Source organism: Podarcis muralis, chromosome 14 (genome assembly GCF_964188315.1).
Source record: "Podarcis muralis chromosome 14, rPodMur119.hap1.1, whole genome shotgun sequence".
Lineage (NCBI taxonomy): Eukaryota > Metazoa > Chordata > Lepidosauria > Squamata > Lacertidae > Podarcis > Podarcis muralis.
In genome coordinates this window covers 45,468,101-45,484,713 of record NC_135668.1, presented here as the reverse complement: position 1 = coordinate 45,484,713, position 16,613 = coordinate 45,468,101, and the positions used below count along the sequence as shown (strand labels likewise).

General features: G+C 47.0%; 1 protein-coding gene and 1 non-coding gene across 4 annotated transcripts in view; both read left to right on the top strand.

Moving 5' to 3' along the window:
• The first annotated feature begins 1,921 nt into the window (after positions 1-1,921).
• TRNAL-AAG (transfer RNA leucine (anticodon AAG)) lies at positions 1,922-2,003 on the top strand. Its single transcript has one exon. It is a non-coding gene; the product is annotated as a tRNA-Leu (tRNA).
• A 155-nt stretch (positions 2,004-2,158) lies between these two features.
• Positions 2,159-16,613, top strand: part of POLR3E (RNA polymerase III subunit E) — a 47,587-nt gene continuing 33,132 nt past the window's right edge. The window contains exons 1-9 of one of the 3 annotated variants that reach the window (XM_028706837.2): positions 2,159-2,317; positions 4,583-4,665; positions 4,952-5,002; positions 5,798-5,875; positions 7,577-7,692; positions 9,453-9,535; positions 10,543-10,650; positions 13,111-13,160; positions 16,179-16,298. In XM_028706837.2, the coding sequence (XP_028562670.2) occupies positions 4,630-4,665; positions 4,952-5,002; positions 5,798-5,875; positions 7,577-7,692; positions 9,453-9,535; positions 10,543-10,650; positions 13,111-13,160; positions 16,179-16,298 (642 nt within the window). In that variant the 5' untranslated portion in view covers positions 2,159-2,317; positions 4,583-4,629. Of the gene's footprint in view, positions 2,375-4,582; positions 4,666-4,951; positions 5,003-5,797; positions 5,876-7,576; positions 7,697-9,452; positions 9,536-10,542; positions 10,651-13,110; positions 13,161-16,178; positions 16,299-16,613 lie in introns of those variants that run through there. The other 2 variants (XM_028706838.2, XM_077918604.1) reach the window with 2 other exon arrangements.

Sequence of the window (16,613 nt, the reverse complement as noted above, 5' to 3'; positions counted from 1 at the left end):
AGATTGCCAAATAGGCAGAGTAGGCACCAGTCTATGGGTCCCATGGCTTTTAGGGGCCCTGCAACAACAGACCAAAATAATATTGATTTGATCTTGAAAGAAAATTACAATCATGCTTTTTTGTTCACTGTTATCCCACTAGAGCACGGGTGTCAAACACAAGGCCCGCGGGCCGAATCCGGCCCACCAGACCTCGTCATGTGGCCCGTGTAGCCGCCGCTGGCCGCCAGCCTTCACCAGTTATTCTGGTGTTGTTGTTTTTTTGACATAAGAAAGCCGCCTCTTCAGCGCATGCGCGGCAGCCTACAAGCCAGAGAACATCTGCCCTCTAGCGGCTCCGGCCGTTCTACACAGGAAACCTCCACTTTACATGCATTCAGGAAACCTCCACTTGTTTTTATATTGAGCGCATGCCATAGTCCTACAGATACAACCGGCCCTTTGAGGGTGTCCAAACTGCTGATGCGGCCCCCGATGAATTTGAGTTTGACACCCCTGCACTAGAGCATCACCGCCCCTCCCCCCCAGATTTCAACTGCCATGGGGGCTCCACAGGGTTTAATCCAGCACAGGGCTGTGGAGAGAAAAAAATGGCATAGGAAGAGTTCAGGTGCCTAGACAATACTGGGAACTATAGTTTACTCCCTCACAGAGCTACATTCCTCGGCACCCTCAACAAACTACAGTTCCCAGGATTCTTTGGAGGAAGCCATGTGCTTTAAATGCACATTGGATGTGCTACAGAGGTGTGGATTGGGTGTGAACTTGGAAACGTCATTATTTAAACTTTTCTGGCAACCAGATGGTCCCCGGGAAGACCCTCAAGGTGAGGATGAAGACAAGATATTTGCTCCCACTGTCAACTGGTATTCCAAGGTACGCTGCCTCTGAATCTGCAGGTTCTATTTAGCAACCGTGGCTGATGAGAACATCGTGTGATGGGTCAGAGCCAAGGACCAGCTGGGTCAGGATCTTGCCTCTCACAAATGCCTTTGGGAAGTCCACACAAGCAGGGGAATGAAGGCAATTGTTGCTCTCCCCATCAACTGGTATTCAGAGATATACTGCCTCTGAATATGGAGGCTCCATTTAGCCTTCATGATGAATAATCAATGAAATCTTTCCCCAAAGAGTTAGCTGGTAGCCTAATTCTGATTATAGAGTTGCTTTCCCTCCTCCAAGCTGACCAGCCACACAAAATAATAATAATAATAATAATAATAATAATAATAATAATAATAATAATAATAGATTTCCATAGCATAACCTTTATTTTCAATGCACCTATTATTATTCCACACACTGTGCTATCTGCACAAATACAGCTCTGTCTCGTTTCAGACCTTGATGGGGAAAGAAAATAAATTTATTATTATTTAACCAGGGATGACTAAGATATGGAAGGCTGACTCAAATCTTGATGGAGAAGGGAAATAATAAAAATAAATAAATAAATAAAACAGGGCCAGGTAAGATATGGAAGGTGAACTTGGGATCTGGATGGAGAAGGAAAATTAAATTACAGTATTAGTATAATGATAATCATGATGGCAATTATTTAAACAGGGATGTCTACAGCATGGAAGGTTGACAGATCTTGATGGGAGAAATAAATGTATGATTATTATTAAAACAGGGCCAAGTATATGGAAGGCCGACTCGGATTCTAAAGGGAAAGAAAAATTAAATCAAAGCAATAGTATTATGGCGATTACTGTCATTTAAACAGGGAAGAATAAAATATGGAAAGTCGAGCTATACACCTTGAAGGAGAGTGAAAACCAAAATTACTTTTATTCCAACGGGGTGAAGAAAACGAGGAAAACAAACCATAAACTTTTATTATTATTACTATTATTATTATTATTATTATTCAAACAGGGATGGGTAAGAAGATATGGAAGCCGATCTTTCTCATCTCGGTAGCGTGGCCGAGCGGTCTAAGGCGCTGGATTAAGGCTCCAGTCTCTTCGGGGGCGTGGGTTCGAATCCCACCGCTGCCAATACGCTTTTGCTCGCTTCCTTTTATTCAAGGGAGCCTCTCCGTGAGGAGGCTGCGGCGGCGAAGCCTGCGCGCACACAGCGCCCCCTGGTGCCCGCGTCCTAGCAGGGCCGCTTCCCCGGCGAGCATTATGGGTAAGAGGAGGAGCTGAGGTGTGTTTCCCCCCCCCCTCCCACGTGCCTGCCGGAGTTACACCAACATGGCTGCTGGCTGAGATTTCCCCCCGTCGGACCTGCAGGCACGTTGCCGCGAGGAGGAGGAGGAGGAGGGGGCCGGGAAAGGCAGCCTCTCCCCTCCACCCCTTGGAGCCACGAGGTAGGAGAAGCGGCGGCGAATTGCCTCCCCATCCCCGGACTTTTGCAAGCTTCTGGGGTTGGTTGCATGCTGCTCTTTTTTGCAAGGCCCGGGTCGTGTGGATCCTCCCCCCCCCCCACCTCTTTCTCCCTCTCTCTCCCCCTGTTGCAAATCTTGGGAGTGGGGGGAGCAGGAGGGGAAAGTAAGGGGGTGGGGAGACACGCGCCAGCCCTGCAATCTTTGCCTAGCAAAGTGGGTGGGCCCTATAATCTAAGGGGGCATTTCAAGGGGGGGGGCGGTGAATTGCATATGTGGCGAGGGAGCCTTCACGCTCCTTTTCCTCCTCTCCGGCAAAAGTTACAAGGCCAGGGGTTCGAGATCCAGCGCTCCCCATCTCTCTCCGCACCCCCCCCAACTCCCTCCCAAAAAGCAACCTCCCTGAATATGTGTGAGCTCTGCAAAGCCTTCCCATTGCTGCATAGTTACATCAGCCGCACTCCTTCCCAGCAAGGAAAATAAATAAAATAAATAATGAATGAATGCTTTGAGTGAGTTTTTCAGGCTCTCCTTCCTGAAGTCTTCCCTGGGAAAATTCTCTCCTGATCAGGGAGAGAGTTGTTTCTGCTGGGGCAAAAATCCGTTTCCTCTTTTTCTCTTGTATTGGTTACATCAGGGTGACTTGACTTGGGAGGTTTAGTCACTGCCCAGGAAAGGAGTTTGTTTTGGTTTTTTTAAATGAGCAGGTGCCAATGGACACCTTGCTTCTTTTCCCCAGGGCGGAGGGAGTTATTAGTAAAGTAGAATAACCTCAGTTTCCCTCTGCCACGAGTTCTACCTTACATTGCAAACTTATTGAGATCTCCTGATAGCTCTGAGAGAAAATAATTGTCGTCCAGTTCAGCTTGAGCTTTGCAGTCATGGTGGGAGATTTATATATGTGGAAGGGTTCTTAGATCAATGACATTGGACTGGCTGTTTTTCACCTTATCCTTGGTGGCTGCTCTTTTACCTTTAGGAGTTGAATGTGGGTTTTGAGTGTTCAATGCTAAATTACTTTAGAGCAGGGAGTGGCACTCTGTACTTGGCCCAGCCTTGCACAGCAGTTGCGCTGACAATGAATGAGCTTTACCAGGGAGTGACTGACTGACCACCTGACCTGCCCCTGGCTCCTGAGTTGGCTTCTATTTATTACTCTGCCCTAACACAATATTGGATGATGGCTGTCCAAATAGATTCCTCTGCTAGGGTTGCCAACTCTCCCCACCCCTTACAGTCCCTGGTTGCTTCTGTGCCTATAGCAGCACTTTGCTCAGCAAAGCTTTGTGGGCGTTAACATTTCACAGGCTGCTGGCAAGAAATTAATCCGCTCTGAATTCCTGCAGATTGAGCAGCTGACCTTAGCAGGTAATTAATACACACACACATTATTTTCATAAAAATACAAGGACTGAATAAAAAACAACAGCCCTGTCCCTACCAATGCAACAGCAATGCTACACTTCCATGAGGATTAAGTCTTACCTCAACCCAATAATATTTATTAATTTTTACGCATTTACGCCACCTTTTCTCCGGGTGGCATCCATGGTTCTCTTCCTTCCTAATTTATCCCACAACAACCCTGTGAGGTTGGTTAGGCTGCGAGACTGTGACTGGTCCAAGGTCACCCAGTGAGTTTCATGGCTGTGCAGGGATTTGAACCCAGCTCTCCCAGGTCCAACACTCTAACCACTACACCACCTTGCGAGGGGTTGGGGGAGGGGTTGCTGGGTAGTCTGCCGTTCACATATGTTAAAAAAACGACAAACTATTCCTCTCCCCAAGTCATTGTCCTATCCTCTTGCATCTCTGAACTGACTTCTCAGCTCCTCTGCTATGGCAGCTCATTAGCAGGAACCTAGCAGTTCGAAAGCACATCAAAGCGCAAGTACATAAATAGGTACCACTCCGGCGGGAAGGTAAACGGCATTTCCGTGCGCTGCTCTGGTCCACCAGAAGCGGCTTAGTCATGCTGGTCACATGACCCGGAAGCTGTCCGCCTGCTCCCTCAGCCAATAAAGCGAGATGAGCGCCGCAACCCCAGAGTCGGCCACGACTGGACCTAGTGGTCAGGGGTCCCTTTACCTTTACCTAGTATTATCATTATTTGTTTACAGCATGGAGACAAACTTTAACACCCATGAAGTTCTGCACATCAAGCTGCTGTTATGTCAAGTTTGCTAACAAATGAGAAAAAAGAGTTCTGGCTTAACTGAATTTTGTTGATTTCTCTTTCTTCTTTTCCAGTTCTCTCGAAACAATACTAGCAACACCACTTTTCTTTCCATGCTACTATGGCAAATGAAGAAGATGACCCAATTATACAGGAGGTAAATACATACATGTCTTCCATTTGCATTGGCTCCAGGACAGATTAAAGAGCATTGTATGTTTCCTCTTGGGGTTTTCAGCTTTGTGGTGGTTTTGGCCATGGAAATCAGTGGCGAGTAATTGGTTCAGGTTGGGCTCCGTGATGAAGCACTCTAAATATGGTGCTGAGCCTGAGTGGCTGCCAAAGGGGGTTGTATAGTTCTTGGGGATGATTTTGTAAACTTCTATGTGCTAAATAAAATGTAACATGCCTTTTTTTTTAATCCCCCCTCCTCCTTTTGCTAGATTGATGTGTACCTGGCCAAAAGTCTGTCAGAGAAGCTGTATCTGTTCCAGGTATGTTAGTTGTCGAATTAACCTGTTTAAAGGGAAAACTAACTAAAGCAGGGGGCAAGGAGTCTGTTCTCCTTCAGCCAGTGCTGCCTCATTGGGGGGTGGAGGCAGTGGTGTCTTCCTAGCAACAGCAGTGCTGGGTTTGCTGGGATGGAGAGAGGCGAGGCAACAGCGTTGAAGTCAGGGGAGCTTCAGGGCAGTGGCTCCACAGGTGCGCAGACACCTGGGGGAGCCCCTGTGACAACCTGGAGCTTCCCCAAGCTTCCTGTGACTTTACCTGACCTCCACTTACCCTCACACCTTGAGTCACTCCTGACTCCAACCCGTGTCACTTCAAACCAAGCAGGGCCAAGTGATCGGAGTCGAGTTGTCATTCAACATCTAGAGAGTGAGAGATACAGGCAGGGTCTGGGCAACAAGGCCAAATACTCCCAACTAAAGAGATAAAGGCTAGTTTCTAACAGTGAGGAGAAGGGTGCCAGCACATCTCAAATCCTACAGATATAGGGTTGTACCCATTGTGGCTGTTGTGCTCGCTCAACAGGGCTTCTCCCTCTGCTCATCTTCCCTGCAGGCAAAATTTGCTCCAGAAGGTCAGGGGGAACCCCCAAAACGAAATAAGCCCTCTTATGAAGCATTGGATTTCAGCTGGAAATCATGGTTCATTGGGAGGAGGCTGCATCTTCTCACCCCCCCCCCCAATGTGAATGCCCCCAGTGACATGTTCCCCCCATTCTTGCACCAAAGGTAGTGGTTTGTTTTAGCCTTAACAGCAGCAACATCTTTGTATTTTCATAGTATCCCGTTCGCCCAGCTTCGATGACGTATGATGACGTAACTCATCTTTCAGCAAAGATAAAACCAAAGCAGCAAAAGGTTTGGGCCTATTCTCTTTTTTGGGAAAAAGTTGTTTAATAACCAAATTGAGTTATTTTCAAAAGGTTATGGCTTAGTAGAGCCACTGCAGTCACTGTGCCAGACCTAGGACAGCTGGGGTGGGGCATCACCAGGTAGGGCTGGGAGCATTCTTCATCCTCAACCCTGGAAGGCTGCTGTCACTAAGTGGAGACTGTGTTGGGCTAGCTGTACAAAGTGGTCTGGCTAGTTATTTCATTTCCATAGAATTTGTATAACTCTTGGTCATAGGAAAAAACCTCAAAGCGATCTACGAAAGGATAAAGCAATAAAATGATCACTAAAATATTTACAGTGATAATGAAAACCACAATAAACCACAGGTAAAGGTAAAGGGACCCCTGACCATTAGGTCCAGTCGTGGCTGACTCTGGGGTTGCGGCGCTCATCTTGTTTTATTGGCTGAGGGAGCCGGCGTACAGCTTCCGGGTCATGTGGCCAGCATGACTAAGCCGCTTCTAGTGAAACCAGAGCAGCGCACAGAAATGCCGTTTACCTTCCCGCTGGAGTGATACCTATTTATCTACTTGCACTTTGACGTGCTTTCAAACTGCTAGGTTGGCAGGAGCAGGGGCCGAGCAACGGAAGCTCACCCCGTCTGTTGCGGGGATTCGAACCGCCAACCTTCTGATCTGCAAGTCCTAGGCTCTATAGTTTAACCCACAGCGCCACCCGCGTCCCCTAAACCACAGTAGAATAGACTTAAAACAAATTAAAACTCATACAAACTTTTTAAGCACCTGAGAAGGGTTGTCTAAATAGGAATGGATTCAGCAGGCGCCGGAAATAATACAGTGAAGGTGCTCGCCTGGTATCAATAAGCAGGGAGTTCCAAAGTGTCGGTGCTGTCACACTAAACAGCTGAGTTGCTACAGATGCAGTGAGAGCACTGGCGGAGGAAGAGGCGTGCGGGGGGAGCGCACCGCAGCACGATCCTGGTGGGGTGCCATTGCGGCTGCCCCCCTGCCCATGCTGGGCGCCACGCCCCCAAGACGCACGCCAGCCCCGCCCCCTGGTGCCAGAGCATGAAGCTCCGCCACTGAGTGAGAGTATTATTTGGCACCTGTAAATGTGCCAGTTCCACCAATTGAAGCAGTCAACCATTCCCATCAGGCTTGCTTTCCAGACCCTTGATCATCTTGGTTGCCTTCCTCTGCACACGTTCCAGCTTGCCAACATTCTTCTTAAATTGTGGTGCCCAGAATTGGACACAGTATTCCAGGTGTGGTCTGACCAGGGCACTTAACGTATTTTTCCATCTATAAGACGCCCCCATGTATAAGACTCAGATTTAAGAAACTGAGGGGAGATGGCCCTGTGTAGAAGACACCCCCTAATTTTTGACATAATTTTTAAGGTAAAAAAACCTAGTCTTATACATGGAAAAATACGGTACTTTTCTTGAACTGGACACTATACTTCAGTTGATGCAGCCTAGAATAGCATTAGCTTTTGTATGTTGTCACTCTTGAAAACCTAATGCGTATTTTTTAAAAAAAGATTTAAACACATCTTTTTAAAAAAGATCTCTCACTCCAAATACAGGCTTACAGTTACTGTTAACAGATTTTAATCAGACACTTTGTGTTTTGGTTCATCTTTCCCTAATTATTCTATTCTCCTTATTAATTGTCAATGTACTGTTGATCTACCGGTGCTTAGGTTGAGCTGGAAATGGCCATTGACACTTTGAACCCCAATTACTGCCGCAGCAAAGGAGAGCAGATTGCGCTCAATGTCGATGGCACGTGTACAGATGAAACCAGCACGTATTCCTCGTAAGTACCATTTTTGCTGTAGATCAAGGAGCTGGGTTTTGACTCTACTATTGCTTGGCCAGCAGAGTGAGGCAGTGGAGATGTGCTGGGCCTGTAACCGAGACCCCAAAGCCCTAAAACGTCCATCGCTGGCATCTCCTCGGAGAGACTCCTTGTCTGCAAAACCTGGGCACCAGCTGCATGCCAGTGTTGGTGATATTGAGGTAGATGGACCACTGGGTCTGGCTTTTGGCATAAAGCTGCTTCCTGAATATAAGATCCTGAGTGTTCTGGGGGACGGCAGAGGATCTGCTTTGCAGGTGCAGTCCCTGGTGCCTCCAGAGAAGGCTGTGGAAAGCCTGAAACCCTGGAGAGTGGCTGCCAGTCAGAGTAGACAACACTGAGCTGTATGGACCAATGGCCTGACCCATACTAAGGCTGATTTCCCTGTTAAAATCGGAATATGCATATAGCCTGAAAGCTGAGCAATGGAGCAATTTGTTTTGCAGCTGCTCAACCTGTGGCTCTTTTATCACGTCTAAAAATATACGCCTGTGTTCTTTCCCTCTTCTGAACACAGAGCATCCTTCCACCCATTCTACACATCATTGTTTTCTCTAGTAGAGTTGCTTTCAATTGTCATCCTCTACTTGAATCTTTGGATCCAAACTTAATTACTTAAACGTAGGTCTCTTTCTCCTCCTCTTCCCTTTTCTCTCTCTGTCTTGGGAGTGCATTTCCATAGTAGACATACTAGTTTAGCGGCCACCCCTCTTCCCTAAAAAACTCTTTTTATTGTTTGTGTATGTGTGATAGAGCTCTCAAAACAGCAGCTGGCATTGACGATCCCCCAGCTTTCCAGGGTGGAGAAGCCAGGTTTAGATATAAATATCTTGATTGTGTCTGCTCTCTCTTATCCCCGAACTTGACTTCATATTCTGGTTTGAAGTCAGGAATTTGAACCACAGTTTCCTGGTTCAAGTTTCAATGTAAACGATGGATTGAAAAACTCAGGAAGCATAGAATTGCGATACTCGGGGAGAAAGTTCATGGGCTCAATGCTCATTCCCAATCTGAAAGACCATGGCTTATCGGTTATGTCAGAGCTTTCCAAACTGTTCATATCAGTGAAACACTTTTTATGTGTGCATCTTTTTTCGACACAGTAATTCAGTTTTACTAGCAGACTAACCCCTTTCCAGCCCCAGGAGGAGAATGGGGAGCGTTCACGTGACACAGCTACACACTGCAGCCATCCCACTAATGTGTGGCGACACACAGTTTGGAAAGCTCTGAGTTATGTACAGTGGTACCTTGGGTTACATACGCTTCAGGTTACAGACTCCGCTAACCCAGAAATAGTTCGTCAGGTTAAGAACTTTGCTTCAGGATGAGAACAGAAATCGGGCTCTGGCGGCACAGTGGCAGCTGGAGGCCCCATTACCTAAAGTGGTGCTTCAGGTTAAGAACAGTTTCAGGTTAAGTACGGACCTCCGGAACGAATTAAGTACTTAACCCGAGGTACCACTGTAATTTACAGGTTGTTAACATCTGAACTGGGCCTTGGATTACAACCCTGCGCATGTTTGGGGGCAAACTCTGCGGGCCTTCCTTCTGAGCAGACATGCAGTGCATAACTAGAATGTATACATTTGTACTGTGGACATTTCCCCTGTTTCTCCTTAAAAAGCAGTGAATGGGGTCTGATCCTGGGCTGTGACCTGCTAGTCGAATACCACTGCTCTGGTAGATATAATTGAGGTAACTTCCTGTCCTTGCAGGAAGATGATGGACAAGCAAACGTTCTCCTCCTCACAGACGACCAGTAACATATCGCGATACGCTGCTGCAATCTACAGAAAAGGTTACTTTTTACATTTAGCTTTTTATTAAGTATTTTCTTGTGTAACAAACAAGCAAAGAAAGAAAAGTAGAAAAGTTGACACTTGAAATCTCAAGACTTGTACCAATTTTGGTAGAAGGGATGGGAAACCTGTGGCCTTCCAAGTGGTTTGTTGGACTCTAAAATGCTATTAGCTTCAGCCAACCTGGCCATAATGGGAGTTTGCCAGTGAGCTTCCAGACCCAATTCAAGGTGCTTGTACTAGCATGCAAAGCCCTATATGGCTTGGGATCCAAATATCTGAAAGAGCGCTTTCCTCAGTATCAACCATCTTGATACTACAGTTGGCAGGTGAGGCCTTGTTGGTGGTGGCACCATTGATTGACCTGTGGCAGGGCTTTGTCAGTGGTGGCTCCCCAATCATGGAATGCCCTCCCTAATGAGGTGCATCTGCCTACATTAGCTTTCAGTAGGCATTTGAAAATCTTCCTGTTGATGCAGGCATTGGGTGGCTGAAGTATATTGTTCCTGGCAAATCCGAGATCACTGGATGTTTTTAACTATGACTGCTTTTATTTTATTTTTAAAAGATTTTTATTGGTTTGGCACATGCTTTTAGAATCTTTTAAAACTGTAACTGTTCTTAGAATGTTTACGGTTTTTGTTTTTCAGTTGTGAATCTGCCCTTGGCTCCTTTTAGGAAGAAGGGCGTGATATGAACAAACAAATTTACTAAATAATTGAAATAAAGAAATTTGCTGAATAAATACTAGTCCAGATGCCCCTGAAGGGTCACAGATTCCTCACCATTCCTTTAACAATTCAAATACTTGAGGACTCGTGTGTGTGTGTGTAGATATAGAGATATAGATATGGATATGGATTTTAAAAATGTGATTCTGTTAATGAGATGATTGGCGACAATATTTCCATCATTCCGCCTGCATGCTCAGGGGTGTGGCTCTGCCTGCTTGTTTCTTCCCTGGAAAGTGAAAATGTCTGTGAAAATGCCCATCTTTTCCCTCCAGGTGAGCTCCACCTTACGCCTCTCCATGGAATCCTGCAAATGAGGCCGAGTTTCACCTACTTGGACAAAGCAGATGCCAAATACAGAGAGCGAGAAGCTGCTAATGAGCGTGAGTGGCTTGCTAGGCTTTCTCTGTCAACTAGCTAGTCAGACTATGGGCCTTTCTCAGCGGTGGCTGCCAACGTAGATGGCTTTAAAAGGAGGATCAGAAAAATTCGTGGAGGAGAGAGAGGGCTTGTCGACAGCTACTAGCCATGATGGCTGTTCCTCCTCCACAGCTGTGCTTCTGAATACCAGCTGCTGTAAGCTGCAGGGGCAGAGGGTGCTGTTGTGCTCGAATCCTGCATGCAGGTTTCCCTGCAAGGAGTCTAGTTGACCCCTGGGAGAACAGGATGCTGGACCAAATGCACCATTGGTCTGATACAGCAGGCTCCTCTTTTAGGGTGCAAACGGCTACAGTCTTGGATGGCTCTAAAAGTGTGTTTGTGGAGGATCATCCCGTCAAGGGAAAACTCGGTGATGAATATATATTGCACACAGAGCTGGAAGCTACCGTATTTTTCTCTCTATTACATGCAGATTTTTTCTCCTAAAAAGGAAGGGGAAATGTCTGTGCGTGTTATGGAGCGAATGTGGGGGGGTCCCTGGAGCCGATTAGGGGAGCGCAGGAACAAAAATCAGCAAAAATCAACCGTGCGTTGTGTCGGAGAGGGAAACCTGAAAAGAGGAAGTGGCAGCTTTCCTGCATTCTGCCTCAGGGTCTTACTGCCCACCCTCCTCTGTTTCGTTGCTGTGTTTGCTCAAACGGAACAAAGAGCAGGCAAATCCCCTCCCCTCCAGGCAAGCAGAGGGGAAAGCAGAGGTCTTTCCTTCTAATTCCTCTCCGTGCTCCTCGCAGGCAGCCAGAAAACATGCAGGAGGAGAGAGAAAGCTGGCTTTGGTTTGTGGAAACTTTTGCCTTTCTTTCCTCCCTCCCGTAAAATCCCTCTCCTGCTTTCTTAGCCAGCTGCTTCTCTGCACACCGCTCTCTTGTCCCTTCTGTGTTTTTCCTTCACTCCCCACTTAAAATGTAGTTACAAAGCATGGATCCACATGGATCCTCAGGATCTTTGCATTGGGCCACCCCAAATTCACCATCAGATCACATAGCAGCCTGCCCCCCAAAAATCACACACCCACTGTTGCCTGGGGCTGCAATGTTGCAAAAATGTGGTTAAAAAGCATGGATCCACATGGATCCTCAGGATCTTTGCATTGGGCCACCCCAAATTCACCATCAGATCACATAGCAGCCTGCCCCCCCAAAATCACACACCCACTGTTGCCTGGGGCTGCAATGGTGCAAAAACGTGGTTAAAAAGCATGGATCCACATGGATCCTCAGGATCTTTGCATTGAGCTACCCCAAATTCACCATCAGATCACATGTCTGTGGCCACAGCATGAAGCACAAAAATGATACATCCACTGTTTCATTCAGAATTTTTTTCCTTGTTTTCCTCCTCTAAAAACGATGTGCGTGTTATGGTCAGGTGCGTGTTATAGAGCGAAAAATACGGTATGTACGAAAGAACAAATTGTCATTATCATTGTTATTAACGTTTATATTGTGTCCTTGCTCTCAAAGGGTGGTTATTGCTTTTGTGTTAATTATTATTATTATTATTATTATTATTTATTTGTACCCCGCCCATCTGGCTGGGTTTCCCCAGCCACTCTGGGCGGCTTCCAACAAAGATTAAAAATACATTAAAACGTCACACATTAAAAACTTCCCTGAACAGGGCTGCCTTCAGATGTCTTCTAAATGTTAGGTAGTTGTTTATCTCTTTGTCATCTGGTGGGAGGGCGTTCCACAGGGTGGGTGCCACTACCGAGAAGGCCCTCTGCCTGGTTCCCTGTAGCTTTGCTTCTCGCAGTGAGGGAACCGCCAGAAGGCTCTCGGCGCTGGACCTCAGCGTCTGGGCAGAACGATGGAGGTGGAGACGCTCCTTCAGGTATACTGCTTTTGGATCTCCCAGAAACAGCACATCGATCCCTATAGGGAAGCAAAAACGCTAGATTAGATAGGCCTGTGGTCTGATCCAAGAGGGCTCTTCTATCAGGGGTGGGTGTCCTCAGACTCGGGGGCCAGGTGTGGCGCTGTATGCCTCTATACCTGGCTCTCAAGATTCTCCTCAGGCCTCACACGCCCCTGCTTTGAACCCCCAAGTATATTTGTCTGGTTGGGACATATACCGGCTTGTTGGGGTGGCGGATGTGAGGAGGGATGTGTGAATGTGTGTTGCCTACTATGTACCAAAGTCAACATTTACATTTGCTGCTTTGCCCCTTCTTGGCCTCTGATCCTTCCCACCACCAGCATGTGGCCCTCAGGAGCCCATTCAGAATGGAACACGGCCCTCGGCCTGAAACTTAAGTCCCCCCACCCCTGTCATGAGGTTCCCCTGGCAACTCCAGAAAATGTAATGGCATCTATCTTGGAGATGGCACATCCCTGCCTGGAGAAATGTTGGCTGTCAAGGCATTTTAGTAGTGATTTTCACGTTCCCTTCCCCCTTGTTAACAGCTGGCGATTCTTCCCAGGATGAAGCAGAAGAAGACGTCAAGCAGATCACGGTAGGCCCAAACTCCCTGTTTAGCAGCACTTCAGAACCTGTAGCCTAGAAATGTATGCAGGAAGCTGCTTTGTACCAGCTTGGACTATTTGTTTATCGAACCCAGTAGTGCCTTCTCTGACTGGCAGCTTCTCTAACTGGAGAAGCTGGGGACTGAACCTGCGACATTCTGCCACAGAGCTAAGGCCTCTGTCTCTATAATAATAATAATAATAATAATAATAATAATAATAATAATAATAATAAAAAAAATAATAATAATAATAATAAATTTTATTTATATCCCGCCCTCCCCAGCCGAAGCCGGGCTCAGGGCGGCTAACAACAATCAAATCATCAAACAATCAAATAATCAATCTTTAAACTCCCTGTGTTTCTTTAACCAAGAGTGGCAAAACTACAACTCTTCCAGATGTAAGGAACATAGGAACCTGCCTAATGCCATGTCAGACCATTGGTTCATCAAGCTCAGGAGTGCCTACACTGGCTGGCAGCAGCTCTCCAAGGTTTGGGGCAGGGGGTATTCCTAGCCCTACTTGGAGATGCCAGGGATTGAACCAGGGACCTTCCGCATGCAAGACAGATGTTCTACCACTGAGCTGCAGCCCTTCCCCTTGCTCTTGCACTACAACTCCCATAATCCCTGGCCCTTGGGCCATACTGTCTGGGATCGAGTCCACTAGTGACTGGAGGCTACAGCTTCCTTGCTTTAAGGCTGTGCTTCTCAAATGTGGGTCCTCAGCTGTTGTTGGACTACAACTCCTATCATCCCAAGCTAGCAGGACCAGTGGTCAGGGATGATGGGAGTTGTAGTCCAACAACAGCTAGGACACCCAAGTTTGAGAAATGCTGCTAAGGAATGCAGTTGGCAGGGGGCATTAGACCCAACCTTTCAAACCTATTTCCTTGATTAGTTGAGTCTCATCTTCCCTTTACAGTAGTACCTTGGGTTACATTCGCTTCAGGTTACAGACTCCGCTAACCCAGAAATAGTGCTTCAGGTTAAGAACTTTGCTTCAGGATGAGAACAGAAATCGTCCTCCAGCGGTGCGGCAGCAGCAGGAGGCCCCATTAGCTAAAGTAATGCTTCAGGTTAAGAACGGACCTCCGGAACGAATTAAGTACTTAACCCGAGGTACCACTGTACTATCAGTCACATCTCTTTGTCTAACTTCCTGGCCTCCCACAAGTCTTCTTCTGCCTCTCCCTTCGCTAGAGAGCCATCTTGAGTATGCTAGGACAATGTTCTTCTAGACCAGCCATTCTCAACCTGTGGGTCCCCAGATGTTGTTGAACTACAACTCCCATCACCCCTAGCTAGCAAGGCCAGAGCTCAGGGATGGCGGGAGTTGTAGTCCAACAACATCTGGGGACCCACAGGTTGAGAACCGCTGTTCTAGACAACGTCCTTCAGCACCATCCCCAGATGTTGTTGGACTATGACTCCCATCGTTCACAGCAATTGTAGCCCACAGCCAGGGATCATGGGAGTTGTCGTCCCAACAGCGCTTGCGTTGAAAAACACTGGTCTAGGAAACCTCCTTGGGCTCCTCCCCTCCAGCTGTGTGCTTCCTAACATGTGCATGCCCACATACATGCACAGAGACACATCTCCATCCCCTCTGCTTCCTTATCCTCTCCACACTCGAGGATATAGTCCTGTATCTCTGGGCATCACCACTTCAGACAAGGAAGCAAGGGATCTCGTAATGCTGCTCCGTGCCTTTTGCCCTGCACATAGTAAACTTGGTGTGATCCATTAGTCTGCATAAAAGGACTGTGAAAAAATCCGGAAATACCGTATTTTTCGCTCTATAGGACGCACTTTTTCTTCTTTAAAAATTAAGGGGAAATGTGTGTGCATCCTGTAGAGCGAATGTAGGCTCCTTGGCTTCAGCGATAGCAACACGAAGCCTCCGAAGCGCAGAGGGAGCTCCGGAGGCTTCGTGTTGCTTTCGCTGAAGCCTGGAGAGCGAGAGGGGTCAGTGCGCACCGACCCCTCTCGCTCTCCAGGCTTCAGGGATAGCCGCCTGAAGCCTTCGGAGCGCAGCGCGAGTTCCCGCTGCGTTCCGGAGGCTTCAGGTTCCTTTTGCTGAAGCCAGGAGAGTCTTCCTCTCCCGGCTTCAGCAGAGAGGGAGAGCTGCGCAGCGCCCCTTCAGCCAAGCGGGAGGAGAAATGGAAGGGGCTCCGTTTCTCTTACCGCTTCACTGAAGGGGCGCTGAGCAGAGAGGGGGAGAATTTTTTTTTCTTGTTCTCCCCCTCTAAAACAAGGTGCATCCTATGTGTCCTAAAGAGCGAAAAATATGGTAATTCATAGGTGAGAACAGCGTAGAAAAGTAAAGGCAAGTCGTGTCCATATCAGCCATGAGGCCTAGGAACCCTTTTCCTTCCAGAAAACGGGAGTGATAAAAGGTGGAGCTGTGAAAAAGTGCAAGCAGTGGCGCTGGCCGCAGCTGCATTGCCAGTAATTTTGGTTGGCGTTCTTATTTTTTTAATTGTGTATTCTTTATTGAAAAATAAAAATGACAGAATTACAAGTGCACAGAGTAAGAGAAGACACAAAGAAGAAGAAGAAACAAGAAATAGTGCCCATGTAGAAAACAAAACAGAATGAAAAAGAAAAAAATATATTATGTACATTACAAAAAAAGGAGGGGGAATTGCTATTGTAGTTAACTAAACCTCTTGGTATTTATAAAAATGAATTTCAAATATTGTTAAAGTCATGTTGATTGTCTCTATTACCTCCTGCCAGATTTTTTTTGATGTAGGACATTGTACAAATAAATGTTTTGGGGAAGAATTATCCCAGTCGCATCTCCAGCAGCTTGATGTCTTAGAGACAGTCCTTTCAAAAACAAGCTTTCTGGCTTCAGTACATTTTAATTCCTTGAGAACCACTGTGGACTCAGAGAGGATTTCCATACATGGGATTGGGGCTTTGACTAGGTTTCTTCTGTCTGACATTTTTGACGCTTGGATCCTGTGGCTAATCGTGGGGAAATGACACCTTTTCCAGGTGAGGTTTTCCCGCCCCGAGTCGGAACAGGCCCGGCAACGTCGGGTTCAGTCTTACGAGTTCCTGCAGAAGAGGCAGGCGGAGGAGCACTGGGCTCACTTGCATTACTACGGCTTAAAGGTAGGCACATGTACTTGTGTTTCTGCTGCAAAAATAGTTATGCTAAAGACGCTTGAGTGTTTGCACAATGAGTTTTGCATTTTACACTACCCCCTTTGCAATAAACAGAGAGCTGCAGTTGCATGCAGTCGGGTCTCTGGCCTCGATTGATTGAAGGCCACTGGACTAGACTAACTCTCAGGGTCCCTATGATACTAGCAGCCTGTTCCTGTGAAAGTTTACTTCTCTGTATGGGGCAGCTGCATATTCCTGCATTGCAGAGGGTTGGACTAGATGACTCGCAGGCTCCCTTCCAACTCTATGATTATGTTGTCT